The 22,897-nt window shown below is 39.9% G+C and overlaps 1 protein-coding gene across 3 annotated transcripts in view; it reads left to right on the top strand.

Moving 5' to 3' along the window:
- The first annotated feature begins 8,890 nt into the window (after window positions 1–8,890).
- The window catches only part of LOC109241909 (ABC transporter B family member 26, chloroplastic), a 29,789-nt gene continuing 15,782 nt past the window's right edge, over window positions 8,891–22,897 (top strand). For 2 of the 3 annotated variants that reach the window (XM_019408737.1, XM_019408736.1), the window contains exons 1-12: window positions 8,891–9,570; window positions 9,674–9,801; window positions 9,924–9,966; window positions 10,207–10,251; window positions 10,354–10,476; window positions 10,551–10,654; window positions 11,392–11,446; window positions 11,535–11,605; window positions 11,748–11,850; window positions 13,036–13,246; window positions 14,476–14,549; window positions 14,885–14,941. In XM_019408737.1, the coding sequence (XP_019264282.1) occupies window positions 9,154–9,570; window positions 9,674–9,801; window positions 9,924–9,966; window positions 10,207–10,251; window positions 10,354–10,476; window positions 10,551–10,654; window positions 11,392–11,446; window positions 11,535–11,605; window positions 11,748–11,850; window positions 13,036–13,246; window positions 14,476–14,549; window positions 14,885–14,941 (1,431 nt within the window). In that variant the 5' untranslated portion in view covers window positions 8,891–9,153. The remainder of the gene's footprint in view (window positions 9,571–9,673; window positions 9,802–9,923; window positions 9,967–10,206; window positions 10,252–10,353; window positions 10,477–10,550; window positions 10,655–11,391; window positions 11,447–11,534; window positions 11,606–11,747; window positions 11,851–13,035; window positions 13,247–14,475; window positions 14,550–14,884; window positions 14,942–22,897) is intronic. The other variant, XM_019408735.1, reaches the window with a different exon arrangement.

Genomic DNA, 22,897 nt, shown 5'->3' with positions numbered 1-22,897 from the left:
CAAACTTCGTACCCCCCCCCCCCCCCCCGATCAACATAGTTAAGAGCCATCTCTTTGCCACAAGTTTTACACTTAGCTTTATTTCTTTCTCTTATTTGAATAAAAAATGGCCAAACAAGAGATGTTTCGGCCCGTTTAGAAGGTTGTCTAGAAAAAGTATGGGTTGTAATAGGGAGGTCAACCGGGGCATCATTTGGATTAGTTGGGTTAACTTGAGCAACATGACTAGTGGGTGTATCATCATCCGGTTGCGTTTCATCTAAATCTATTTCCTGCTCATCTTCTTCGTCAATAGTTGAATTACCATAAAGAGAATTCATATATTCATGATCTAAGTTTTCACCACCTCCAACATTATGCACATATTGACTCTCGTTGTGAGCACGTGATTTTTGCCCTATACGAATTGTGAGCACGTGATTTTTGCCCTATATGAGTTATTCCCAGAAGTTCGAAACAAAATAATTTCTTTTAGTGTTTGCAATTTGGTGAAATTTTGTGGCTTTTCCCGTTAACTATTTGCATTTTTTTCTGTGCATTTTAATTAATGAAAAATAAAAAGAAAAAGGTGTTGCATGTGCATTTAGGAGTTAATTTTGCATTTTTGCATTAATTAGTAATCAAGTTATTTTACAAAAAGAAAATAAAAAAAATAGTGTAATTTGCACTTTTAATTTTAGCTTTTATTTTAAGTAGCTCCTCTTTTAATTTGTTTGTAATTAATTGTGTTAACTATCATTTAGGTTTAATTAGTGCTTTTATTTTAGTTTATTTGTTTCTAAGAAATAATTTAGGAATTATTCTAATTTTGGAAAAAGAAAAAAAAAAGAATTTTAGGACAATTTGTTTTGAAATAAAAGAAGAAAGATGAGAGATCAAGTTTGGGGCCGTTCTTTTAAAATCAAATGCCCAGGCCCAAAATCTTCGTCCCAAACCCATTAAACCATGGTCCAAACCACCATTACCCCGTCAGCCCCTAAACGACGTAGTATCGAGTTCCCATCACTCGAATTGATCTGAACCGTCCATCATCCATCATCCAACGGCTGTAAACACTTCTCCAATTTCACATAAAACTGTCCAAATTCTTCAGAGACCAGTTCAATCCCCTTCCAAACACCTTTTACCTTCGTCGTCTCCCTGCCTGAGCTTCAATCCGCCATTGTTATGGCGTTTTAGCTCCAACCATCACCAAAATTCAGCCACGCAACCCTCGTTCACCCTTGACCCTTAAGCCATCACCATAGCCCCTCAAATCCCCACTAAATCGGATTAAATCCGGATCTAAGAGAAGAAAAGAAGAAAGGTAAAACTTCCCCAAATCTTTGAGTTTCAGAGAGCGATTAGGGCTGAAATTGCCATCGGTCGTTTGTTCTCGACGAGAACACTTGATTGATGCCGATTTCGGGTCAAATCGAAGTTCATTTGAAGTTCGTCAAGCCTCTTCCGCATACCTATGTAGGTATTTCCATCTTTCCCTCCTTCTTCTCCGTTTTGTTTCATCGTTCATCACTGTCCCCTTCCGTTCTCTTTCTTTTCTTTTTATTTATCTATTCATCTTTCTTTTACTGTTTTGAAAGTGTTATTAAGATCGAGTCGTGTTAGTATAATGTTCAGTATTGATTTAGGATTGATATTTGCTAGTTTTACTTTATTTTATATTTAGCGTTCAGTTCTGTTTTTATGCCCAAATCCAGAACTTTCGAGAGGTTTAATTTAATTGGGCTCCTGATCTTTTCCCTCTTACTTAGTGGTAATGTCAATTAATTAGCGTAGTCAGGCTCACCATTTTTAGTATTCCATGGTTTAAACTTTTGTGTGTTTGATCAGAGTCTTGTTTTCTTATTAGTGTTTGGTATGAGTTTTGTTCTGCTGTAATGGGCTTAAGATTTCCTGTTGGGTTTGGGGTAAGGCAGACCTGAGCATCGGTGACTATTCAATGTTAGATTTACAGGGATATGGGCCCTTTTGGGCCAATAATTAATGAACAGGCCTATTTGCCCCTTTGTGAGCGTGTAGACGCTCAGGCATTGAGTTGGGGTTATCTCGTGACTCTTGGGTCATAGGCCCATTTGATTTGGAACTTGTCAATTGTTGAACCTTGGGTTGATAGTGTAGTTAGTTCTGATTGTCCTTTGAAAGATAAAATATGCTTACAGTGAACTTGCATGTTAGATAATAAATGGGCTGTGCAGAACAGCTTAAAAGCTAGGCCAATAGTTGGGTTTTGAAATATAGTATTTGGATTTGTATTACAGCTGGAAGGATTTAAATCTTTTAATGTGTTTGGGCCTCACGTTTTGGCCCAGTTGCATCCTTCATTTGTTGACAACATAGCACTTGGGCTGCCTCCTCACGTTTGGGCTCAATTCATACCCCAGACCTTTAATAATTGGCCCAGGGCTTCGTCACTGCCCTGTATCACCTGATTACTTGAAGTGGGGATTGAGAGTTTCCGTTTAAATAATCTCAGCCAATAGTTTTAGTAATTAATCTCAGAAGCTAAATTTGGTCACCTTGTTATTTTGGTATCGAGGCGCGCCATGCCAAACAATATGTCAATTGCGTGGCCCTTGTTTAAATTAATACTGTATTGATCCTTAGATTCGAGGCGTGCCATTTAGCGAATTCCATGGCCCTCACAAAGTGCAAACGCGTAGTTGCTTTAGGCGCGTATCTTAATAATATACTTTCCTAAACTCGAGTGCGCATTTATGTGACCCAAATCCAAATCTCAACGATGTTAAAATATGTCAAAAGCCAGGGGTGCATTTATATGACATGGCTCGAGACGTGTTTAATAACGTTGCAATTTTCTCTAAAAAAAACGAATAATAGCGGTTAAAGTTAAAATTTGCACATAGATTCATAATTGTTTAAAATCAGATGATTAAGCCAAATATAGTAGTTGAGCGACCGTGCTAGAACCACGGAACTCGGGAATGCCTAACACCTTCTCCCGGGTTAACATAATTCCTTACTTGGATTTTTGTTTTGCGGACTGTTAAACAGAGTCAATCTTTTCCTCAATTCGGGATTCAACCGGTGACTTGGGACACCATAAATCTCCCAAGTGGCGACTCTGAATCTTTTAATATAACTCCCGTTTCGATTGTCCTTTAATTGGAAAAACTCCTTTATTATACCTCTCACGGGGTGTAGGTAAAAAGGAGGTGTGACACGAATTACTCCTATAAAATAGATTTTTTCCAATTATTTGCCATTTTGTAGGATTTTATTAATTGTTTGCATTTTTGCGCACGTTTAATTTCCATTAAAAATCATGAAAAATGCCAAAAATACCATGCATTGTATTTAGGTTTGTTTTTACATCTTTTAGAATTAATTAGTAATTATTTGTTTTATTAAAAAATGAAAATCACAAAAATAGCTCATTTTACACCTTTTAATTTTTAGATTAGTGATCTTGCTTTTTAATGTAGGATTACGTAATTTTTTATAATTATTGTAGTTAAGTAATTTGTTTAATTTTTGCAATTTAGATTAATTTAGGATTTTTAAGTTTAGGATTTTTAATTAAAAAAAAAAGAGAAAAGAAAAGAAAAATGAAATAAGGAATTAATTAAAATGGGGTCTTAAATTCAGAAATTGGGCCATTTAAAGCCAAAAAACCAGCCCCAATTTTAATCCAAAACCCATTCCCAAACCCAGGCCCAAGATCCCTTACCCGGTCCGCCCCTATCATCCAAAACGACCCCGTTTCGTTCCCTCTCAATCACGACCGTTGGATCATAAAGATCCAACGGCTCCGAACTCAAATCCTATTAACTATATTATTGTCCGAACCCACCCCCTAACCCAAGAAACACTCCTCATTTTCATCATCCCTGTATCTAACTCCAAAAACCCTAGCCGCCCCTAAATTCCTCGCCGTCTCTGCCGCCAACTGCCGTCGGGAGTCGCCTCACGGCGGCGGGCCACCTCCAAACCTCCCCAAATCAACACCCCAGAACCCCCGTCGTCTCCTCTTTACAAATCTCCAAACCAATTCCCTCGAATCATCACCAAATGGCTCGAATCTTAAATATAAGATCGATACCTCAAAACCCTAAGTCACCCAAATGCCACCAAATTCACACCCTATAATCCTGGCACCCCTCTGAACCCTAAACCACCATTAACCCCCTGCGAATCGGCCTCAATTTCCTCGAATTTTAAATATGAATTCTCAGGAACCCTAATTTTCTTTCACTTCCAAATTTCCGGCAGTTTTTGGGGTTTCTGAACCCAAGACTTCCATGAGTCCATTGCTCTTGATAAGAGCAGTGGATTGATGGTTGTCTAAAGTTCATTTGTACCCCGTTTGGGGTCAAAATTCGAAGTTGGTTCAGTTTTCATTATTGGAAGAATTAAGCATTAGGTTACTTCTTTAATTTCCTTTTGGTTTTGGTCATTTCCCCCATTTTCTGTTAATTAGGTCTTCTTTTCTGTCTATTAGCTTCATTAATTGCATGTTCTAAGATTTCGTCAATTAGAAATTCAATGTTGCCTAGGTTCAGATTGTTGAGATTGGAATGATTAGGTTTAGTCTTCTTATAATTCGCCTATTCTGTTTCTCCTTTTATTTTATTTCTTGCTGTTTGTTTTGTTTATCTTTGTTGTTCTTGCAAGTTTTGTTAAGAATGGTATTAAAAGGTTAATCAATAGCCTGTTTAGCCAATTCCTGCTTACTTTAGCTCTAGCCGGATTCAATTTCATTTCATTGTTTTGAATTTAGCTAGTTTTGGTTCTTGGTTTCCTTGGCCTAAGCATGCTGAATTTCAGTAGTGCTTTGAATCTGAGTTCACATGTAGTGATTGCCTACATGTTTTGATTAATTAGGATTAACTAATTTTAACTTTAGGTTTGAACCTCTGAGTAGTAGTTAAACCTTAGTTTAATTTCAGAAAATGAAATGCAATACAACTAGGCAACTTAATCACTTAGTTAAAGGTCCTGAAATGGTTGTAATTAATTTGAAATCAGAACATATGGCAAAGCTGAAATAGTTAGTAATCAAAAGGGTAAAAATGAACTTTTACAAAGGCTAAAAATTAGAAGTTTCTAGAACCTGGGGCAGCTGTCCCTATTTGGTTAGCACAAAAATGCTGAGCCAATAAGGAACAGCCAGCTGTCCCAGGTGGTTAAAAGATGCCTTTTCAGGCTGAAGAGAATATTTTCCTTGGTTTGTTTTTCAGCACATGGCCTTTTAGGCCTATAAGTAGTGCCTTTTCTTTCACTCACACACAGATTCAGCATCATTTTACTGCACAAAAAGCTCTCTCTTCTTCTCTGTAAAGATCAGATTTCAGAAACTCTTGAAAACATTCAAAATTTCTTATTTCTTATTTTTACAAGCTGAAAAACATGGTTTTGAAGTAGATGATCTTTTTTTGGGTTTGTTAGCTGGAATTCCTGGTTTCAAAGTTGTTTTAAATTTGTGGTCTATTTGATTTGCTATTGCTGTGTCGGTTTATTGCTGCTGTTCCTTTCTTCTGAAGTTCAGCCAGTTCCCTTTCATCTCATATTTGGTAGTCTTGGTTGCTGTTGTTCAAGGTACTAAGTTTAACCATTCTGCCTGTATGTTTCAGTTACAAGGCTAATATAAATTAAGTTTGCAAAATTGTATGTTAATTGTTTGATTGTGTTGAGATGAAGTTTGTTGGTTTCTTCTTTTACTGCTTTGAATGTTAAGCATGAAATAATCTGGTTTGGTTAGTTTTGGTATACACATTGATGCTTGGTTTCTCTCGTGAAGGTATTTTGGTTTTAAAAGATAATTCTTCAGTATTTTTTTCTGCTTTTTCTGAGTAACAACTGTGCTTTAAGTCATTTCTGCCCCTTTTTCTTCTGTTAATAAGTGGACTGATGGTTAGTTTGAGGTCATTTGGGGTTTTTATTTGCAAACCATGAGCCAATACCTACAGATTTGGTCACTAGTTGGCCAAATCAGTAGGTCCAAAGGCTAAGAATCTAAAACTTTTACTGCTCAAACCTGCTGAAATCTAGTGTTGTTCATGTGAGAGGCCCAACTTTGATGGATAAACAATGTCCAAAAGAGGCAGGTGTTCACTGGTTCATCAATTATATAGGGATTGTAATAGATTAGTGGTTAGAGTAATATTTTATGTACTTAATAGGATATCATGTAGTATTTCTGGATTTTTCAGAAAGCTGTATTCCGTATGAAATGCTGTAATGAGTAAGATTCCCATTTTGTATAAATTATTGATAAGAGTGTTCATAAGTATAGTGGTACAAGGGTCTAGGTTGAGAGCCCCAATCCGTAAGGGTAGAAGGGGCTATCTTTTGATCAAAGTAGGGCTGAACTTGAGGCCCAATTGAAAACTAACCACATAATGAATCTGGACCTAGGCCGTTGGGCTTGGGTCCTAAGCCCAAAATCCGGTTTTTAAAAAATCTTTTCTTTCCTTTTCTTATAAACCATGGTGTAAATTTATGCTTCTTTTATCTTGCAAGTCATGTGATTAATTTTCAAAGTAGAATTGCGCTTGGATCTTTAAAATTCTGATTTTTATTTAAGCAGCGAATTGAAATGCATTGGTTATGAATGGGCAGATTTGGTTAATTGTAGAGGTGGATAGGCCCAGCTAGAAAATGTGTAGCAACTGGGCCCGCCTACATACAAGCCCAATATGGGCTGTTCCATTTGGATTCAGCAAAAAAAATGCCTTTGAGTCTTTTCTTTCCGGGACAAATTCAAGCCCAAATATGACTTTAAGGTTGCTGATTTCCCTTAGGTAAATAATCAATGGGCCATCGCTGGCCCAAATTCCTTCTCAAAAGGAATTTAAAAGCTTAACCTCCCACACGATAATTTCTTAATTAAAAAGGCAAATGCACATAGGTTTTTAAAAAAAAAAAAGTAATTAAGCAATTTGATTAAGCCAAGTATGATCAAAGCGACCATGCTAGAACCACGGAACTCGGGAGTGCCTAACACCTTCTCCCGGGTTAACAGAATTCCTTACCCCGATTTTTGTGTTTCGCAGACAATAAAACAGAGTCAAATCTCCTCGATTCGGGATTCTAAACCGGTGACTTGGGACACCATAAACTATCCCAAGTGGCGACTCTGATCTTAAATAATAATCCCGTTTCGATTGTCACTTTAATTGGAAAAACTCCCTTAATACCCTCTCTCGGATGGTAAAAAAGGAGGTGTGACATCCGTAAATTGTGATAAAGTATTATCACTATCAAGAATAGGAGCAGGTGGAGGACGGGTATGGGGTTTGCGCAGGGGAGGCCGGGGAATTAGAGGAGGAATAGATTGGCCACTAGATTCACCACTCTTGGATTTTCCTTTATTTTTACTAAATATTTTTTTAAGGAATAGGCCATCTTAATTATAATTATACAAAATAATTAAATAAAACAAACAAACTATAATATTAAAACTAAAGAGTTGGAACGAGTTTACCGAATTGACGAACAACTTGTTGAAAATTAATTATCGTTGAAGACTTGAACACTTGAATACTTCAATTCACCAACTTCACAATTTTTCACACAAGTTGCAACAAAAAAGTAACTAATTTTAAGAAGAAAATTAGAGTAAGATTGAGAGAGATTGATGATTTGGTGAAGAAAAATGAAAGAATGAGGCGGTATTTATAGTTGAAAATAGGCAAAAAGTGTAATTATAAAAAGTTTGGGGTTAAAACAAAGTTGGGGGGTTAAATGACTATTTTATAAATAGCCAACGGCTATTTTGGTAGCAATAACGGCTACATTTTAAATGGGTAATGGTCAGAAATTTAATTGAGATTTTTTTTTAAAATTAGCCGTTGGGGACCGTTTAAGACCGTTTGGGACCGGTTAGGACCGGTTGAACCGGCCCACTTAGGAGCCGGTCCCGGGCCTAAACGGTCCCGGTCCTAACGGGCCCCTACTGTGAACCGGCCCACATGATCCTGCATATCTCCTTTGTGTCGGGCTTAAACGGGTAGGACTGTTTAGGCCCACTACCCATATGGGCTCGCGGGCCTGGGCCGGTCCCGGGCCTAACCGGCCCACTTGCCACCCTTAGACTAGAGTCGGCACATCTATATCTGGGTAGAAATCGGAGTCACAGTTGACGGCCTCGATATCGAAGCTCAGGTTTCGAGCTAATGTCCGGCATAGTTAGCCGAATCGGAATATGATAATATCGAACTCAAAAGCACCATCGAAGCCGGCCATCGAGATCATCAGACTTGCCCTCGAGTTAGCCGAAGACGTAACTGGTCCTGTTCTTAACGACCTCGAATAAAAGACCTGCCAACTCAGCCGACAGAGATCCTCAATTCTCGCCTTTAACTAATCATTATGGCATAAATTACGGGATTGGCCAAAAAGGGAGCCAACGGTCCACTAAATCAATATTATTGTTTCTTATAATATACTACCTAAAAATTTCCCAATAAATAGAGGGGACTGAGTTATTCATAGACACATTGTAATAGATATCAAAAGCAATATACTGTTATTTCTAGCTTCAACTCTTTTTTGCTGTGTCTTTTCATAATACCATTCCTAGCTAAAGGAAGATCAAACTTAGAAGGCAAAAGTTTGCTCAATTTGTAAAGATCGTATCTATTTTTCGATTATTCATTTTATACGTTAATCTAATTTTTCCCTCTCGTATCAATTCATATCACGTATCCTTAGAACCGCGTATAAATTCAATTGTTATCCCATTTCAAGGGTAAACAATATAATCTTTAAATGTAAACCAGATTCATAGAAATTCTTTTCCGACCAGATTCATAGAATTCATTTTAAGGCTATGCGCATCTTTTTGTTTTTCTCCTTTTTAACCTGCCATTTCTTTACCTTATAGGTATGAGAAACTTAACATTTTTCTGCTTCTCTTCTCAAAATATACTGTAATTTGGTTTTGTTTCATTCTCTCATTTTCGTTTTAACTATAACTATGTTTTGATTTGATTCTTTTTAGTACACTAGTTCTTCAAAGAAGCACGTCATCATATTATATTGTGGGTCCCTTCTTTTCAAAGGAAAACACATGTTAGTAGTTTTGGAAGCCCATAGCCTCACAAGTAAAATCTCGTTCTATTTGAGAAGACATCAATTTCCCACACAAACTAAAAGTTCAATTCCTCTGCTCTGTTAATTCATTATTGCTATATGGCGTTGCTTGTGTCAAGTGTGCAATTTCAACCTGGAGTAAGAATTGTATATTCTGTACAGAAAAGGCAAAATTCAAACAACATTCTTCACAAAAGGTCTCTATCCAAAACCCGATTCTCTTTCTCTACCAATTCGATAAATCGGCGATATCGGTACATATCTCCCCTAAATTCGGCTTCAATTAATGGATACTCCATACAAGAAGCTGATTCTAGTGAGAAGCTGGGGGTGAAATGGATGGAATTTGTTCGGAATGTATTTCCGGGTGGAAATTGGTGGAGGCTTGATGTGGATGATGTTGGAGTAACGGCAAAGCCTGTGACTGTTGTGCGTGCTCTTCACAGAATGTGGGAATTGATAGCTCAAGATGGTTTGCTTATTTTTGCTGCTTTTACTGCACTCATTATTACTGCTGTACGTCAACCAACAGTTTTTTTGTTCTTTCTTTTCTTTCTAAATTGGACAAAAGAAAATAGTAGGAGTAAATAATTACTAACTGGAAGTTACTTCGCATCAGTTATCAGAAATTAGTATCCCGCATTTTCTGACAGCATCCATCTTTTCGGCGCAAAGTAGCAGTATCGCAGTGTTCCACCGGAATGTGCGCATCTTGGTAGTGCTCTGCATCATTTCCGGAATATGCAGGTTTTTGTATCATTTCAAACGGACATAATGCACATTAGTATTATTTTGCATTGTCACCCTACTTACCTGCATTTTTTGCGAGTATCCTAACATACATACTTGTTCATCTGCTTCTCCAATAGTGGTGTGCGAGGTTGCTTTTTTGGGCTCGCAAATATGATCCTGGTGAGTCTTACATCACATTTTAGAAGAATAGAACAATGCAGTTATCATATACATATACTCGTATTTTTTTATATTGGGGTTATACTGGTGTCTGTCATGAACTGGCCTAAACATCTAGTATTGTATCTTTACTTCTATCAGACACTATAAAATCAGTACCATTTAAACAATCTGTTAAAGGTTAAAGTCGTCAAGAAACAAAGCTGGTTTAATCGCCTTGCACTTCATCTTCGATTGCAGGTCCAGCGAATGAGGGAAAAATTGTATTCCACTCTTCTTCTTCAGGTTTCAGGAATTCCTATTTGCTTAAACACAACTAAAGCATCATCAAAATTGCTTCTATATGAAGCGCAGATCCTTATATATTTCTGCTTACCCTCTTTGTAGGATATATCCTTTTTTGATTCTGAAACAGTTGGTGATTTGACAAGTAGGCTAGGGGCAGATTGTCAACAAGTCTCTCGCGTAATTGGGAATGACCTAAATCTAATTTTACGTAATGTTCTCCAGGTAAGATTTCCTAAGATGTCTAATGTGTTCCGATATTCATTTTTGAGTTGGTAATTTACTTTTGTCCTTTCCAGGGAACAGGTGCTTTAGCTTATTTATTGATTTTGTCCCCTCCACTGGGATTGTGCACAATGGCTATCTGCTGTGCACTTCTCACGATAATGCTGTTGTATGGCCAGTAAGTTTTTGCTCATTGTTTTACTTGTATGAATCAGATGTATATTAACTTAGAATCTTATTTACCAGATAGACGTAGGTGACAGTATGCATGGTTTTACATCTATTAAAAATGAGAAGTTCCAAGGATAACTGTTTTACTGAAACTTTTGGTCACATACTTTTTTGAGTTGATAATGTAAGGACTGACTTATTTATAGTAAGAGATGAACTTAACTCTTACTTTAGGAAATTAAACAAATAGTGACAAGGGCCAAGCTAGCCTTTGTTGCCGCAGGGTTTTGGTCCAATAGCAAGGGTACTACAACATAAGGTGTGTGGTAGGTGCAGAACTCTAGATTGTGAACCAAGTCTGGTATTTAAGGGTTTGGGGGGGGGGGGGGGGCGTTATTCATCAGGCTTTGAAGCCAGAATAAGGATACTCTTGGTTATCTTTAAAAAAGGGGCCAAGTTGGTCTTTGAACCAATCTCCCATCCACAGTCATGTGAACTCTAGTCATAGAATTGGTCTCTCTTCATTTAAATCGCATTTTCATTAGTTGCTATATTATGCTACATTCTCTTAGTAGCAAATGAGTACCATAATACTTTGTTCAAGTAGGTGAAAAAAACTTATACTTGAGAATTATTGCAATTTATGATTTCCTGAACTTCTTCTAACTCTCTCTCTCTCTCTCTCTCTCTCTCTCTCTCTCTCTCTCTCTCTCTCTCTCTCTCTGTGCCTGCTTCTTTTCATAGATACCAGAAGAAAGCAGCTAAACTAATTCAGGAGTACACTGCTTCTGCAAATGAAGTAATCTCAAGAAGTTAATTGGTCCATTTTTTCCAAAGATGTTATAAGTTATTTTTTTAATGATTTCATATCCTTTGATGTGATGTAGGTTGCCCAAGAGACATTCTCCCTCATGAGGACTGTACGAGTGTATGGAACTGAGGAACAAGAACTGGGAAGGTACTACTTAACAGAAGGGATTTTATTCCCTTTGTGTTTTATTTAACACTGCCAGGAGTAAGCATAGAACATATGCAAAATATAATTATATCAAGCTGCTCAGTATTAACAAGAGCTCGAAAATGACCATCTTCTAGAACAGGTATGCACGGTGGCTAGGGAAGTTAGCTGATATAAGCTTGCGTCAAAGTGCTGCTTATGGATATTGGAACTTTAGCTTCAACACACTCTATCACTCAACACAGGTCAAACTCTTTCCACCATTGAACACTGGAGTATCTTTCTTTTCCTTTGTACCTTCCATCTTTTTTCCTTGGTTGATAAATGAGGAACTCTCTTTGAAAGAAAGACATTTCGAAAATCGGGAGCTCTATGTTCTGGAAACAAATGTCACGCAGAAGCTAAACATAACAGGAAATGCTTTTTCCAAGATCAATTTAAATTTACTTAGAAGGAAAATGATTGATGGATTTTCAGAAAGATCTTTCACATGGAAAACACACTCTTCTTTAGCCCTTGCTTTCCAGTATTTAGACATCGTTACATCTCATTACTCGGCCCTTAAAAGTATTTATGCAGCATCATTTATCTCTCTCTCTCTCTCTATATATATATATATATATTGGTGACTCCTTGCGAAACTGCATGCTACTTAATCCCAAATGGTAAAAACTATTTAAATATCAGTGGGTGATACCTTGCTAAACTGCATGCTACTGTGTCTCTTGAGTGACACGGTTGCGCTATTGCTTGGTTCCTTTTCGGAGGTGTTGATTGTTTGACCAGTCTTCTTGCTATCAACTGCTTTTTCTCTTGGTTGATACATTCTCCGTGCAGAACTTAAACCCTATACTTGCAAATTGTAAGTCTTACCTTGATTTCTCTTACCTTGCCCTTTATATTTTTGCATCAATTCCTCTTTGTAGACCTATGTCACCCTTCATGTTCCATCTGACAAGTAAATCGTCTAGCTCCTTCAAATGCAGCTGGAAAATTGTGCTAAAAGTTGAAATTAAAGGTATATGTGTCAAATACAACCCTGTCCTTGTGTATGACACTCATATTCCTGTCAGTGCAACCTCATAAACAATATTTTTGGCTAATGCTCACAGCATCTCAAGTATTCCCTGAAAATGCATCCCTACATCATTTAGCACTTCCACGACTTGCATATTTTCACTTGAGAAACTTCTGGAATTCCCGGTTTCATCTAATGAAGCATACACAACCATTTCCTTTCAATGGTTTTGGATAGAAAGAGATAGATGCTTCTCATTTTCAATCAGATAATTTTTCATAATCATCTGCAGATTCTACTCTTGGTCTTTAGATCAGGTCAAATAATAATAGTCTTTTTTGCTAATTGTTTGAAAGAAAGTTTTTCAGTTGATCATTTAAAGTGAAGTCCAATTTTGTGCTTTGACTTTTAGGTTATTGCTGTGCTGGTAGGAGGAATGTCTATTCTGGCTGGTCATATTACAGCAGAACAACTTACAAAATTCATATTGTACAGTGAATGGTTGATTTATTCTACATGGTGGGTGGGGGACAATTTATCATCATTGATGCAGTCTATTGGGGCAAGTGAGAAGGTTTTTCAGTTAATGGATCTTAGACCTAGTGGTCAATTCGTTGACAAAGGTGAAATCATTTTCCAACTAGCTTCTTGTTTCACTTATCTACTCCCTGTATTTATATTGAGTATCTTGGTAGGACATGGCATGTTCACCCAACTAGGGTTTTTTAGTGTTTGCAAGAAAGAAATGTACAAACCTTTTAAATATTCAGTTTAGATTTTGGGAAGTCCTGTATGTTTAAACATGTAAGAAGTGAAAATTTAACTTTTGAGTTAATATAACATTAAAAGAAAGTAATTATCGATTCAATTTAGTCAAAGGGACATTATCTTGTGATGATTTGAAAGACGAACTATGATATACAATTTGAAATGAAAAAAGAACTTTTAGTAAAGATTATTGGAAAGCAAGTCACTTTTACATTCTTGGATTGGATTTCCAATGCCTCTTCTTCATTTGTTATGCTTGCTCTTTTCCGTCATTTGGTTGCTTATAATCTGTTGGATATATTATTTCAGTTATAAAATTTAGCTATTAATAGGTGTTATCAATACTTTCTAATGCACTACAGATCCCTCTGGCTAACTGAATCTTCTAATGGCCCAAGTATAAGTTTAACTGAAAGTCTGAAACTACGCATAAAATTGACTCACCAGAGTCAGTGTGCATTCATACTTTGGCTTTCTGCAAAGGCCCATTCATGTTCAAAGAATGATTTCATGATTCGGTTAAAGGAAATTTCTCTCCTATGCTTCAAAGAGAAATTTTTTGAGGTAGAAGGCCTGATAAATACCTGAAATCCCCTGTGTACGCTTAAATTTCTGAGAGAGAAGCTTTATGAAGTTGTAGATTTCTTCAAGACTGGCTTTTATGGAAGATGTTTTGCGAAGGGTGGCTCAACTGTTTGCTGTGTTTTCTTGACAAATGGTAGAAGATGGCGTGTATATCATTGGGGGTGAAGGGGGAGGCAGTGGTTTGTACTTAGAGGTACAAATTATTTAGGTGTTCATAAAAGCAAGTGTTCTCAACTACTGATGGAGAGGGTGTAGAATCCCTTTACCTCTGTCCTTAAACAACATTAGTCGCTCATTGATGCAAAGTTCCATCCAATCAGAATTGCTGACAGTTTTAAGTACCTAATTAAAGAATTTCTGATGGGAGGTGTTTAATGCCTTCCAACTGAAGCATGGAATAAACTCATGTAAGCTGAAATAGCTCCATTGGTGCAATTACTCTGAAAAAAATGTTTTGCGGAGGCTGCATATTCTCATCCTGCTTTGTGGATTGTTGTAGGAGCAAAGTTAAAAGGATTAGCTGGACGCATTGAATTTGAGAATGTTAGTTTCTACTATGCTTCAAGAGTGAAGGTATACGTGTCTATTCGATCTCACAGCATGTGGTTCATTATCTGAGAACAAATATTCCTTTTCGCAACGAGACTCAAATACAATGTCGATCACTTTATCCTTTTCTTAGCTATTTGCATCTGCGTGTTAGTAGAACTTTTTATGTGGTAAAAGATTATATGATTCGTGTTTTGGAGTATAAAGCAGTTGATTTCAATTCTTGATGTTCTGATTGTGAAACAATCTTCTTGATAGTTTAATTTTCTCGCTGATTTTATGTATATACTTTTTACTTATCTAGAAAACAGAATTTTGTGGCTGAAATTAGAAAAACTGACACTTTGCCTACTGTACAGATGCCAGTACTTCAACATATTAACTTCGTGGTGCATCCGGGTGAAGTAGTAGCACTTGTGAGTCCTTTAATTTCTCACTGTCAATCTAATTTTTATTTTGGCTACTATATTCCATATTTATGCGTGCATCTTTTAATATCAAATGTCATACTTCATCTGTCCCATTTATGTGACACTTTCCTTTATCACTCTGTCCAAGAAAAGGAAATATTTTCTTATTTTAGAAAAATTTAGCTTTAAACATCCCTGTTATGCTTAATAACATATTTTTGTAGTCACAAATATCTTATGGCATGTTTTAAGCCACAAGTTTCAAATGTCTTTCTTTCTTATACGCCGTGTCGCATCAAACACCTTCACATAAAATGGGATGAATGGAGTATCAATTTTCTCCATTTCGTTGGAGTTATGAAACTACTTCCCTCTATAATCGTCATGATTGAATTGCTCCTTTACAGTTTCTCGAGGAAGGAGGTAGTTTTTCTATTATGGTCAAGGGTGTGGCACAAAATGGTTGCACGTATAGAGTATCGTCACGACCCAAAATCTAGCTAGTCGTGATGACACCTAACCCAACCCGCTAGGTAAGCCAAATGATAGACAACATTACTCAAATAGGATAATAGGAATCAATAAATAAAATAATTGAGCTTTTTATACAAAATCCCAAGGATTGGTAGTACAAGTCATGAGCTTCTAAGACTTAGAATTTACAAAGCTGGTATGAAATAAATACATCCTCTGTTCGAAATATACATAAATAAATAGATTTATAAATCTAAAGCTACCATGAACAAGGGGCAGCAATAACCGGGACGCAGGTACATCTTCAATGCCTGCTCCGGCCATACATAGCAACATCAGCTCCAAACGCAAGGTGTAGAAGTGTAGTATGAGTACAACCGACCCCATGTACTCAATAAGTAACAAACCTAACCTTAAGTTGAAAGCAGTAACGAGCTCGGAAAACGGTCAAAGTCCAACACTGATAGCCAAATAACAACTCGTGATAATATAATGAAGGCAGTACAAGGAGTAGCTCAAAAGATATTATGCTCAGCTCAATCACAGTTACGGAAAAGTTGACAAAACGATCGGTCGGGTCATTACACCAGGCAGGATTCGAACCAGCACCATCCAATTTTACCATACTAATACCATGTGAAATAGAATTATTGGAATCTACTATTTTTGAATCCCCCATATTTTTGAACAATCCGAAGCACACACAAAAAAAGAAATTTCTAGAATATAATTGCTAAACAGAAGAACCTGGTGACCCAAAACAGCCTTCAAAATCTGAAAAAAGGCTACCGGGGCTAACTGGTTATGCGGACTTGTCTTCTGTTAGTCGAAAAAATCTGAAACTTTTTTGGGTAGGCCGTATAGTAGACATAATCCTTGCAGTGGTACCAGTTTTGTACAAAAACTGACGGAGGGCGAGATAAAAAGCTTTAGACAGAAACTTTAGCAAGAAAACTATAAGAAAGAGGGACAAAACACAACTTATGAAACCCTAGTGCTGGAGAGGGAGAAAACGCATCTCAAACGGGCAGCAATGGCTTCTGACACCCTGATGAAATTGAGAAGAAGAGAAGACTTCTTTGTATTTCAATGTATGCTTTACATCCTACTGATATATGCCTTTATACAAAAGTCCTAAGAAAATAAACGAAAATAATGAGAGAATATTCAGTTTGTTTATCGTGAAAATGGTAATTACAATTAAATTTGATTATGGGACTCTAAAAATACGTGATCTATTTTTATGTCGGTTGTTAAGCAGTTGATGCTATGTATGTGAGACTTAGAAACGAAATAAGAGTTGAAGGTAAGGTGATAATCAAACCGATAGATTAACAATCGGGGCCTCGAACTTGTCTATCCCGGGGCTCGACCGTTAGCTATCGAAGGTAGTCGAGGTATGACTAACAGTTATGATAAAATCAAAGAAGGCTCTTTATGACCAATGATAAGCAATAAATGATGAACACTAATGAAGATAATAAATGGAAGCAAATATATCAAGAGAATATGTAAGAGAGCAGAGAGAATGTTATTTTATATTTCTTGTGAAGCAGCTGAAGCAGCAGATCCTTACAAAATGACAAGGGTTCCCTTTATATAGGAGGGAAATCCCAACATAGTATACATTACTTACATAGATATGGGATGTGACAGCTGAATGACACCCTGATTTGGGTTCAGAATAGCCCACTAGACTTTGTCAGCCCTAGTCGCGTGCCTTGGGAACTCCCCATTTCTACCATAGCCGGGATCAACATTATCTCGAGGTCGAGCGTCGACGAACCTCGAGGAAGGAAAAAACTCGACCGTAGCCTCGAGCCTTCGCGATGATCTTCCGAGGTACCTTGATTACGTGATATCGGACCCTCCGATTCTACCGTATACAGATAGTCTCCGCGTTTCTTAGAGTAGAGCGACAAGAAACGACTTTGACAACCATCTTTCCGAATTTCCCGTGATAGTATCGTATTGATGGTGTAAGTCTTTGTGATAACCGAAACGTCCCGTCAGTCTATTTTTCCAGAATTATTCACTGCTCTGTCGACTTCTATTCTTCAGAATAATAATATCGTCGTTAGTCCATGTTTCAAAAATGTATTGATTGCTCCTGCCAATATGTCTTTCAAGGACATTAATGGGGCCGCCGGTTACGCTGCCATCCCCTATAAAAGGGGCCTCCTGGAACCACTTCTTTATTCTAAGTGTTATCAGATAAGTCTTTCACCCTTCTCTTCTCTTTATCGCCATCCATTGTTATTTTCCATGTTTGAGCCCTGCGATCTTAGGGCCGTATGGCGGCGTTTTCATCAGTCATGCTGTGGCCTTTTCCCGGGGCTTTCTCTTGCCGAGCGAGATTACACCGACTTATTGTTGTTGCTGTTATTACTGCTGTCGTCGTTGGCTCGAGATGGTGAGACAGGGAGGCCGATCTCTTCCGTCTTGGGAATGTGTTTGGACTATACATCGCTGCTCACGAGGGCTCTCGGACTATACACCGTTGCTCACCCTCCTTCCCCAGCCTGGTGTGGCACTTCAGCCCTTTTGCTTTCCGTGGGACGAAGTGGTACCTCTGGCCGGTAGCTTGCATGGCACGATGTCCCGAGAAGTGGACTCAAAGTAGCCATGCAAGCGAGGCCGACGCCCGCCAAGTCTTCTATCGGGCCATGATCTTTCGGGCCTGGGTAAAGCCTTCGCTCCTTGGCGGGCTATGACGTTTTTTCATCCCTTTCTGTTCCTCCCACTTTCCTCTTCTTCATCTTCTCCTTTGAAGATGCTACTTTGGGAGACCGAGATGAGACCGTTGCGGAAGCGGTGCTTGAGTATACTGCCGCCGAGGGTGCTCCCTGGAGAATAGGCTAGGCCCTGAGCTCTAATCACATATGTACACCTTTTTGTTTCTTTGTTTCCGTGTAAGGACCCTTCGTGGGCTTTTGTAACCATATGTAAGGACCCTTCGTGGGCTTTTGTAATTAAGTGTTTATGAATACAAAGATGTTTCCCCAATTTTGTCTCTGATGTTTGCTATGTTACCTTTTACTTGCGCTTATGGAAACTCTGAATGCATGATCCCACCGGTCGGTATCGATATCAAGCCTAGGTGGAAATATATTTCTCTGACCTTTAATTGATTAACGTGGCTCCCCGTGGAACCCTTTGCCGTTCCCTTGGATCGAGCCTGTATTGGACCGATAAACTCGGGTCGTCGGGACCCTTACTTCTGGTTGAATGGAAGTAATGCTTCGAACCTTTAGACTTTCGAGAGCAATTTTTAGGCCTTGCAATAATCTTCGAGGGGGAATTCGCTCGGGAACCCGAGAATGGAGGCTATCTTTGGACTTTTCGAGAACAGTCCCCGAGTAGGGTTTGCTCAGATTCGGGCCATTTGGAAGTTTGTTTTGATCTTATTGTAAATAGCCTTAAGGCGTTGCAGGCAGATCCAGAACGAGGTTTTACCCGAATTTAGATGGTACCCCGTGGTCAAGCCCATATGGGTTAAGCTTAAATGCTTGTTTCCTTGGAGCCTAACTCCTTTTTGCCGGGAGTCCTCGAAGTTGGGTACCACCTCGAGGCTTGTAATGGTGTCATCAGCTTCCTGGAGCTTGACTTCTTTTTGATGGAGGTCCTCGAGGTCGGGTACCACCTCGGCACTTGCGGTGATGCCGTTGGCTCCTTAGAGCCTAACTTCTTTTTGATGGAGGTCCTCGAGGTCGGGTACCACCTCGGGACTGGCGATGATTACGTTGGCTCCTTAGAGCCTAACTTCTTTTTGATGGAGGTTCTCGAGGTCGGGTACCACCTCGGGACTGGTGATGATTACGTTGGCTTTTAGAGCCTAATTTCTTTTAGATGGAGGTCCTCGAGGTCGGGTACCACCTCGGGACTGGCAATGATTACGTTGGCTCCTTAGAGCCTAACTTCTTTTTGATGGAGGTCCTCGAGGTCGGGTACCACATCGGGACTGGCGATGATTATGTTGGCCTCTTGAGGGAGGAGAACCGTCGTCGTTTTTTCCATATATATATATATATATATATAGGGTTGGTTTTGCTCTTTTGGAGATCCCACCCTCCTAAGTAGTTACCCTTCTTTTCCAGCATTAAGCCTTTCATCATTTCAGTATCAGCTTACTTGCACCGACTCCTTGCTTTAGTTCTCTGAGTTTGCCGTTGCCACGACTGTTACATCGGGGTCCGTCAGGCAGAGAGGGGAGAGATCCGCCTTCGGTATTCGGGACCAACGAGAGCATACCTTGAAGATTACTTCTTTGATAGGAGAAGAACATCTTGGGTTAGTGAGAAAAGACTGCGGCCGGGGGAGANAAGATTACTTCTTTTATAGGAGAAGAGAATCTTGGGTTAGTGAGAAAAGACTGCGGCTGGGGGGAGAAAGTAGTGTTACAGATACTTTCCCCGGATGAGGGCATCACGGATCGTGCCGATGGATTCTTGAATGTGTACACGTATCCTTTCACACTGGGCCCCCTTGATAGGATCGTGCTTCACTTCTGTTTAAAGTACCGAGTTACCTTGGCGCAGATCCACCTGTCATTTTGGCAAATAGTGTTGATGATGAGATTTTTTGCAGAGAAGGGGGGTCTTGAATTCACACTCAGTCATCTTATTAGGCTGTATCGGCCCTTTCACCATCGAGGTCTGCTAACCTTGCGATGCCGGTCGACCATGCCCTTTGTTGTCGACGATGAGGAAGAATGAGATCGGGATTGGATGAGTCGATTCGTCCGAGTTCGGACCGCTAATGTTATCCCCGTGGAGTTTATGCCATTCCCTGAGGAATGGAATTATGCACGTAAGTGGTACATTCCGTGCCTTCTCAGTTTTGTTTATGGCGGAAGCTGGTTTCGTAACCGTGCCTTTTATTCTTTTTCTGCAGCGGTTTCATGGGTGCTGGGCGACGTTCCAGATCTACCGGGTTGGGTTCAGAAGTTGGCGACCCACTCGACTCATGATGAGGGCAAGTGGCGAGCTTTGTCCCGGGGCAGATAGGAAGCAAAACATCACGATGCGTGTTGTACTATTTTTTCCTTTCCCTTCCTTCATTTGGGGAGGCATTTTCCCTTTCTGCGTATTAATCTTGCCGTTGTAGGCATTAGAGAGCCTTCCGAAGCGAGGCCGCGCTCCTTTGGAGAGGGGGAAGGGTTGCTAGCTTCCGGGCTAAACAACGATAACAATAAGCGAGAGATGCCTTTGCATGGCGACGATGTTCAAAGTGAGGCGAACCTGGGAAGTGTCGATTGAGCCGACTACGCCCGTGGTTTCTGGTTTTGGAAAGGCGGTTTCTCCTCTGTTGCCGCCCTCTTTTTCTACCGGAAATACTTCGAGGGGTGCTCGAAACCCGGGGTCATATGTGCCGAGCGACCGCGCCTCGACTGGGGTCGACTTATTCGGAGCCGAGGAAGCCTGGCTAGTAGATGTGTGCTCGACCTTCGAGGAAGTCCAGCGGCTTCACTATGTGGTGAGTTTTGGCACAAGTTTTTTGAGTTTCACGCCTTCCCTTTCTTATCGTGTTTTCTTTTTGCAGGCTTTTGATAAGCTTATGTCCGAGCTGCTACGCCGGGAGGCTAGGCTTCGGAAAGCTTTGGACGAGGAGAAATCGCTTAGGCGCCTTTGCGAAGAGAAGGAAAAAGAGCTGGCATGTTTACAGTATGAGGCGAGTCGGAGCTTGAATTATGAGAGCTAGGTAGTTTTTGTTCTGACCGAGCATGCGTTCTTTCTTCTAGCTCCTAAGGCTAGTGTTTTGTTTATTTCAGAGCAGAAAAAGGCAGAGGACCTGGAGCGCCTTCGGAACAAAATTGACTGAACCAAGCGCGAATATGATGAGTTGAAGGCTCAGGCGGGCACTCAGACTTTAGCGGAGGAGGGTGCTCTGGGCAAAGTCTCCGCCCTTGAGGCTCAACTTCGCTTAGCTTGTGACAATGCTTTGGTTCATACAGATGTGATCACGAAGCTCGAGTCCGAGCTTTCGAAGGTCAGGGCTGAGATTGTTGATGCCCGGGCTGAAGCCGTGATGATCCGAACCAAGGTTGACCAGGAGATGGCGATCTATTTGAAGGATGCTGCCGATGCTCAAGCTGAGCTGCGAAAGGCCCTCGATCGCGAAGGCAGGATCAAGGAATATGCTCGTTGCAAGTCTCGAAGAAAGACTCTCGAGGAGATTCGTGCTAGGGGTTTTGTCCTCTCAGAAGAGTTGGCGCGAGCGAGGGCGGACGAGCGTGATGCTCGATTACTTCTGTCTGACACCGAAGGAAGCGAAGACGAGGCCGGCATGTTTGTATGCAGCATTTTCAAAGCATGTTTATAGATGGAGATTGCGTTTTTTCGTATATGTGTATAAAGAAAACCTCGTGACTTTACTTCTTCTGTATCCCTTTCTGTCTCGAATTTGGTCGAGTGAACTGGTCTTTTCAGACGGTAGGAATCCTTAGATTCGTGATATGGCCCTGAGGCTCATCGGGTTGGCCCGTAGGCTCCTATGTACTCGGCCGATGCGAGCCTTTAGTATAAGTTGGCGTTTGAGCTCTTATGCTTTTGTTTTTAGACATGTTTTGATCAACTGTTTTGGGTTTGGTCTTCGAGTCGAGTTTCGAATCGAGCTCATTTGACCCTCAAGTTTTTGTGTTCAAAGTTGGCCCTTAGGCTCTTTACATGCTGGGTTGGTACGACCTTTTACGCGGGTTGGCGACGATGGCTCTTACGCCTTGGGTCGAAGCGACCTTTTAGTGTAAGCTGGCGACAATGGCTCTTATGCCTCGGGTCAAAGTGACCTTTTAGTGTAAGCTAGCGTTTGAGCTCTTACGTTGTTTGCCCTGGGGCATTTTCAGTTAATTGTTTTGGGTTCAGTCTCCGAATCGGGTTTCGACTCGAGCTTATTCGACCCTCAAGTTTTGTATTGTGCGGGCTGGTGACAATGGCTCTTACGCCTTGGGTCGAAGCGACCTTTCATGTGGGCTAGCGACAATGGCTCTTACGCCTTGGGTCGATGCGACTTTTTATGTAGGCTGGCGACAATGGCTCTTACGCCTTGGGTCGATGAGACCTTTTGTGTAGGCTTTATTTTTCCCTCGATAAGGATTTTTTTGAAAGTGTTTGCCTAACTCTTCGACAGTTTAATAAAAAACCTCGATTGTGAGTCATTATATGGCGATGATCGAGCACCTCGGGAGGTTTGGCTCGGGGGATGGTATCTCAAAGCCAGTGTTTAGGAGCTGACATGGTCGAAGCTCTTTTGCCTATGTCGAGGGTAGCTTGTTTAACTGGTTCTTTTCGAAGTAGATTTGGAGTAATTGAAGGCCTGTGATTTTGTAGCGACGGTCGGGCGTCTCCGAGTCGCGTTAGTTTGGTTGGTACAGCCTTATGACCGTAGTCATTTGTGTTTGGCCGGAGCCATTTTTGATCCCGAATGAAGTAGTATAGGTGTCTATATCGAGGGTATGCCTTTTAGGGGTCTTACAAGTTCGATATATAGCCT

Source organism: Nicotiana attenuata, unplaced genomic scaffold, assembly GCF_001879085.1.
Source record: "Nicotiana attenuata strain UT unplaced genomic scaffold, NIATTr2, whole genome shotgun sequence".
Lineage (NCBI taxonomy): Eukaryota > Viridiplantae > Streptophyta > Magnoliopsida > Solanales > Solanaceae > Nicotiana > Nicotiana attenuata.
This window is presented reverse-complemented; position numbering and strand designations above follow the sequence as displayed.